The 7,445-nt window shown below is 42.3% G+C and overlaps 1 protein-coding gene across 1 annotated transcript; it reads right to left on the bottom strand.

The window, feature by feature from the left end:
- Window positions 1-9: 9 nt before the first annotated feature.
- LOC102122524 (testis-specific basic protein Y 1-like) lies at window positions 10-924 on the bottom strand. Its single transcript, XM_065537762.2, has 2 exons — window positions 579-924; window positions 10-385 (listed from the first exon to the last, which is right to left on the bottom strand). The coding sequence occupies exons 1-2, from the start codon at window positions 678-680 to the stop codon at window positions 92-94; spliced, it is 396 nt and encodes a 131-aa protein (XP_065393834.1). The 5' UTR covers window positions 681-924; the 3' UTR covers window positions 10-91.
- Window positions 925-7,445: the final 6,521 nt, after the last annotated feature.

Below are 7,445 nucleotides of genomic sequence, written 5' to 3' on the forward strand. Positions count from 1 at the left end.
TGAGATCAATTTGCAACACATTCATTTTATTGTCTTCCCCAGGGGCCACCGTGCTGGTGAGATCTCTGAGGTCTGGCGACTGGAACTGAACTTAGTCGCTGCTCAGGGAGATGGGGGAGTCGGTGGCCGCCCCCTCACTCAGTGGCTCCTCCAGCTGGGTCTCCTGGCTCAGGGGGTCGTGCTGGGTCCCCTCGCTCACTGGCTCCTCGGGGGGCAGCTCGTGCTGAGGGAGCTCCTGGCTGGGCTGGTCACTGGGGCCGGGGGCCGCTGGCCCGCTCCCCGCCTCAGGGGCCGTCGCCGCTGCCGCCGCCATCTTGCTCGCGGCCCGTTTCTTCCCGCCTCTCCCTCCACGAGCTGCTTTTCCCTTCTTGGCCGCCCTGGTAGCCTGGAAGGACAACAGGGAGATGCCAGAAGGGCTCTGGTTGAGGGAAGAGGATGGAGGAGGCTGGGAACAGGGACGTTTCCTCAGAGGCGGGCGGGCGGGCCGGGTGGGGGCTGTGCCAGGGGAGGCCGGGAGAGGATTCTGGTGAGGAAGGAGGCGAGGGGAAGCCGAGGAGGAGCTTGGGGGGGTCCCTCACCTTCTTCTTCGGGCCACTGGAGCTCTGCTGAGAAGAGGACTTCCTCTTTCGGCTCTCCTTGGTCTTGGCCGGGGATCCCGAGGCTCTGGGCTTCGGACTCATCTTCCACAGCTCAACGTCTCCCAACGGTCAACCGCGGGCTGCCCGGGGTCCCCGTATATACCCCTCCCGCGGTCTCGGGACAATGAGGCGACCACGTCCCTGAGCTGTGATTGGTCAACACCCCACTACCCAGCCAATGGGAGCCCTGGGCGGGAACGGAGGCCTTCGACGTCACAAAGCACCAGCGCGACCTGACTGAGGGAGGTGGCGGGGGAGTGACATCTGAGGAGGAAGGCAGGGTGCTCTGGTTGGAGAAAGGGAGATTTGGGTTAGCAGCCCTAAGGATAGTTCCCAAACTGACATGGCAGCCCTCCTAAACGCCCCATGTTCAATTTTAGCAGATCACGTGGCACGGGAGGATATTTCTGCCACATGGTTCCCCTGGACCCCCCCACTCAGTGGTACATTCTATTTCTCCACACCTGCCATCATTACCCAGTTTCTGTATCACCTACCTGAAATCCCTCCATGCTAACTGGGACGGGTTTGGGGCTATATAAAGACGTCAATTGACCAGGCACAGTGGCTCAGGCCTGTAATCCCAGCACTTTGGGAGACCGAGGAGGGCGGATCACCTGAGTTCGGGAGTTTGAGACCAGCCTGACCAACCTGGAGAAACCCCATCTCTACTGAAAACACAAAATTAGTCGGATGTGGTGGTGCATGCCTATAATCCCAGCTACTCTGGAGGCTGAGGCAGGAGAATCGCTTGAACCCGGGAGGCGGAGGTTGCAGTGAGCCGAGATAGCACCATTGCACTATAGCCTGGGCAACAAGAACAAAACTCTGCCTCAAGAAAAAAAAAAAAAAGCTGTCCATCAATCATCCCTCTCTCCTACAAATTCCTCTGCTGCACCTTGAGGACCATTCACTTCTTGGATGCGATCAAAGAACTTTTCCATCTCACTTCCTTCTCCCAGTGTCCACATAGTGCCCCTCAATGTTTCATTCTCATGGTTTAAAGCACTGGCTTCAGGCGGTGAAGATCAGCAAACACACTCGCTCAGCTGGGTCTGTATCAAGCTGGGTTCCTCAGAGAAGGAGAAACTAAGCCAATAGGATATTTGTGTGTGTGCATGTGTGTGTGTGTGTGTGTGTGTGTGTGTGTGTGTGTAATATATGTCATAAACATCTATTTACTATTGTTTGGTATTTATTTACAAATAATGTTATATATATGATATGCGTTAAACAATTGGCTCACACATTCACACACTGTGGGGGTCTAGGAAGCTGAAATATGTAGGGTAAGTGAGCAGCCTGGAAACTAAAAGCTTCTGCACAGTCAACAAAATGAAAAGGCAGGCTATGGTTTGGGAGAAACTGTTGTGAACCATACATCTAATAATGAGTTAATATCCAAAATATATAAAGAATTCACACAGCTCAATAACAAATAAATAAATAGTCTGGTTAACAAATAGGCAAAGGACTTAAACAGGCATTTCTTGAAAGAAAACCCACAACTGGCTGACAGGTGTATGAAAATGTGCTCAACGTCATTAATAATCAGAGAACGCAAATGAAAACCGCAATGAACTATCACCTCTCACACCTGTTAGGACGACTATTATCAAAAAGTCAAGAGATAAAAGGTAATGATAGCAAAGGTGTGGAGAAAATGAAACCCTTTTAGGGTGTGCAGAAAAGGGGACCTTTACACGCTGTTGACAGACATGTAATTGGTACAGCCGTTACGAAAAATAGTATAATGGTTCCTTGGAAAATCAAAAAAGATCTACCATATGACCCAGCAGTTCATCTGTTGAGTATGTATCACATCCCCAAAGTGAAATCCACATCTCACAGAGATATCTCCACTACTAACTTATTCTAACTCATTAATCACACAGGAAATTAGAGTTTCTATTTGCAAAGAATGTTTTTTTCACCATTCTGGTATCAAATATTTATTCTAGCCATCTCTTCTTATTTCTTGCTTTGTAATAACCTAGGTACTACTACCCATTGACAGAGCTAACTCATTATTCCAACAAGAAATGAGAAATGTTGAGGAGAATGCAATGTTATACTTTTTGTCTTCAACCAGTTATTCTGTTTTATGGAGGAGTCTGTGTTTAACTCTTACCCAGGTAACTCTAGTTACCATATCCATAGTACCTAGTCAACAATCCTATAAACATAAGAACACAGAGTTGACTAGAATGGTTACTAAACTTTCTATGTTCAACCAGTTTTCTTACTAATTGTTAGTTGTTTATTCAACTGTTTGCCTAGGTACCACTAAATGTCTAGTTTTATGTCACTAAGACATAAGAAGTAGTGTTGAAAAGAATTTGTTTATTTCAAGTACTGGCTTCATCTAGTTATCTCTAGTTAATTACTCACTTGGACAAAGTAGATATCTATTGTATGAGGCAATATTTCTAACATGCGGTTGGAATTTTGCATTGAGGAAAATAGTTATTCAACTCCCTGGCATAGGCCAGTTATCTTCAGCTTCCTGGTATCAATTACTTGGTCTGGTTAATTCTAGCTCTTTAGGTTGGTGATTAAATGTTTACCACCAGATGTCTGTGGTAATTTATTATTCCAACAAAACAGTAGAATGATAAGGAAGGATTTTGCTTTTTCCTGGCATCGCATAGATATTCAAATTATCTCCAGTTATCCTTTGTACCTTTTTTTCCTGGATAACTCTCAGCACCTATCCATCTAAGTTCTTATCCCAACTAAAATCAATAATTGAGACTTGCAAAGAACATGAGTTTCAGGATCAGGTTCACTTGGTATTGTAATGATTGTTAGCTGTTTCTATGTAATGCTTTTCATGGGAAAGCCCAGTTAAGTAGAATTTGTATATTAACTCAACACCAACAAAATTATATTTGACCAGACTAGATTCCCTATGTTCTACATTCCACTGAACTATTCTTGTTGTCTCTATTTTACTACTTACTTAGGTACATGACTTACCTGTAGTACTAATTCGTTATTCCAACAATAACTCAGCAGTAAGTGGTAAGAAGAAAGTGATTTTATTTTTGAAATTTATTTTTATTGAGGTAAAATATACATATGTAATGTACCCTCTTTACCACTTGTAAGTGTGCAGTTCAGTGGTAATAAATACATTTATATTCTTTTATTTCCCCTTCATCCCCCTCTTCCCCTTCGGGCCTCTGGTAACCATCACTATAGTCGCCATCTTCATGAGAACCACATTTTTACTTCCCGTAGATGAGTGAAAACATGCAATATTTGTCTTGCTGTGCCTGGCTTATTTCATTTAACATAATGGCATCCAGTTCCATCCATGTGGCTGCAAATGACAGGATGTCATTCTTCTTATGGCTGGATAATATTCCATTGTGTACATATACCACATTTTCCTTATCCATTTGTCCATTAATGGGCACTTAGGCTAAATACATATTTTGGCTATTGTGACTAGTGCTGCAGTACACATGAGCATGCAGATATATCTCTTTGATGTACAGGTTTGTTTGTTTATTTATTTATTTATTTATTTATTTACCTCTTTCTTTCCCTAGCAGTGGAATACTTGGATTATATAGTAGTTCTACTTTTAGGATTTTGAGGAACTCCATACTCTTCTCTGTAGTGGCTGTAGTAATTTACATAATTTGAGGAACTGTGAGAATGTTTTCCAAAGCCACCATATCATTTTGCGTACCCACCAGCAGTGTATGAGCATTCTGATTCCTCCACATCCTCTCCATCACTTGTTATTATCTGATTTTTTATTACTCTAGCCATCTTTGTGGGTGTGAAGAGGTATCCCACTGTAGATGACAAATTATTTAGAGGTTAACACTCGTTTATGTGTTGAAGCATATGGTCAAGGCTGAGTATTCATGAGGCCAGTAAAATGAATCTATTCAGCCACACAGTAAGAAGAGAGTGTTTGCAAACAAACAGACAAGAAAATGAGATGCATCCAGACATTCCCAACCACACTCTTCACTCTTCATAATGCATCGTTGTCTCACATAGCCTGACTGGAAGACAGCATGGATGATCCTTTGTAAACTTATTGACATTGTTATGATTCCAAGATCATACCCCACCATGTTTGGTTAGCTGCAGCAATTCCATCCGGGAAAGAGAGAATGTTTTGTTTGTTTTGCTCATGGTTTTACCATCTGTTGAGAGACAGAATTATCCTTCACCTCTTTGGCAGTGTCTAGTTGATGAAAAAATCCTCATAATTCTGTTTTCTAAAATGAATTTGTGTTACAAAATTATTCAGACTGAGAATGAAAACAATTTTGGGAGTATCCAGGCAATTCAGCATTCCAAATTAATTTGGGATATAGGTCATGGCCGCCACCATGAAATATGCACATTTGTCAAAGATGTTAAGACTCTACTACTCAAGGCTTTCACCTGACCAATATCTCACCTCCCCTAATACAGCTCCCATCAAGAGGCAAGCTTGAATTCCAGATATTATTTTCCTCATCCTTTTCCTGTGACGTAGGCTGTTAATATAGAAGATGTTATTGATGATATGATGATGATGATGATGATGATGATGATGATGATGACAGAGTTTGTCAGAGCATTGAGCACTTCTCAGCTGGTTTCAATACTTGGGCATCAGGGTTTTTCCTTCGGAGACAGCAGTGATATTGGATAATTTTATTAGTGCCTGACTCACTAGGACAACCACTGTCTCGGGCCTACCAACTATCCGTATCTCCCTTCTAAAAAATAAACATACCTCAAGCTTACTCAGAAAAGTAATGAAACTGATTAAACCCATCAATGCCCCTGGATTCCCTTGCTGCCTTGGGTGGCTGAGACTGAAAACTCTTTGATATAAAAAGACAAAGATTTACTTGCAAAACCTTCATTCTTTCGCTCTTTCTCCTTTTTTCTGGACTAGGGATCTTAAGCATGGAGTTGTTGCACTATCTTGTAAACACAAGGCATGAGAACGAAAGCCTGGAGCCTAGGGATGTGGTGGTTTCATCCTTAGAAAAAGAAGGGATGGGCCTAGCTACCTAAGGGTATCATTGAGCCATCACACCAGCTCACAGCTGAGCACCGAAGCTGGAATAATGTTGCTTTTCTGTTATCTGAATCTGAGTCAAATCCTGTCTGATATACTCTGTCAGCTGCAGGGATCTGAGGATTGTTTTACAACTCAGTACATTGAAATATCCCGCATTTGTCTCTGTGATATTTGGAAATCAAGACCACTTTGAAGAGATGTGCAATGAAAGTGGAATGGAAAATGAAAATGGAAAATGGAATGGAATTCAACTACTGAAGTGGTCTTCATGATGACTCCAGACTTTTAACATGAGGTGCCAGGTAGGTAGTAGATTCCTTATCAAGCTAGGGAAACTGGGAATGGCGAAACATAATAATAAGATGAAAATAAAGGATTCACATTTGGATATAATGAGTTGTGAGACACTCGCAGAAATCAAATAGGAAGTGGGAGCTTAGAAAATGGATCTGAGAAGAAGTCAATGCATACATCATCAGCAAGGTGATGAGGAACAGTTGAGATTATCCATGGAGACTCTGTGGAGATTGCTCAGAGTATCCACCACACATCCTCCGCAAGTCCAGCACTGAGAAACTGATTAGAGGAGGACCCAGTAGAAAGGAGGATGAGGAGAACACTGAGAGGCAGAAGGAAAACAAGAATAATGTGAAATTACCAAGTCCAAGAGAGAAGCATTCTAGGAAGAGATCCCATTCAGCTCCCATCAAATGATGCTTAAATGGACTTAAAAGAAGATGCAGCATAGTATCTACTGGATTTTCCAAGATGGAATTTATAACATTATACAAATAGCTCTGAGGATGATGCCAAGTAGAAAAGGCTGAATAGAAAACGGTTTCAAACATAACATGATTATTTAAATAGAAATACATATGTGTTACTGGACTCTGAGACTAATATACACCTTCTCTTGGACACAATTGATTTCCAAAGGCAGACCGAGTTACTGTTAGGTGGTGAGATCTGGAGTGATTCTTATCTTCTTTTTAATATATGCTATATTTTTTTGTTCATTTTATAGATTTTCAATCATTTCTTGATTAATTATATTAAGTGAAAAAATAGCCAAATAATGTGAAGTCCATTCATGTCTTCATTTAAACTAATCCTGTTTTTATTGACAGGCAATACGCACAATTTGGGAAATGGTCAATTAACTAATGTGTTCATACCAGTCACAGTATTTCTTCTTTTTTTATTAGAGACAGGGTCTAACTACATTGCTGATATGGTTTGTCTGTGTCTCCACCCAAATCTCATCTTGACTTATAGCTCCCATAATCCCTATGGGTCATGGGAGGGACCCAGTGAGAGGTAATTGAATGATGGGGGCAGGTTTTTCCCATGCTGTTCCTGTGTTAGCGAATAAGTCTCATGAGATCTGATGGTTTTATAAATGGGAGTTCCCCTGCACATGCTCTCTTGCCTGCTGTCATGTAAGATGTGCCTTTGCTCTTCCTTTGCCTTCTGCCATGATTGTGAGGCCTCTCCAGCCATGTGAAACTATGAGTCCATTAAACCTCCTTTTCTTGATAAATTACCCAGTCTCTGGTATTTCTTTATAGCAGTATGAAAATGGACTAATGAAATTGCTCTGGCTGGTCTCTAACTCCTGGGCTCAAGCAGTCCTCCCACCTCAGCCTCCCAAAGTGCTGATATTGTAGGCATGAGCCACCATGTTCAGTCAGTCCCAGAATTTCTGAAAGGATTGATCTTCTCTTTTTGCCTTGCCCTGACATTTCTAGATTAGACAAAAATTA

The sequence above is a fragment of the Macaca fascicularis genome, chromosome X, assembly GCF_037993035.2.
Source record: "Macaca fascicularis isolate 582-1 chromosome X, T2T-MFA8v1.1".
Lineage (NCBI taxonomy): Eukaryota > Metazoa > Chordata > Mammalia > Primates > Cercopithecidae > Macaca > Macaca fascicularis.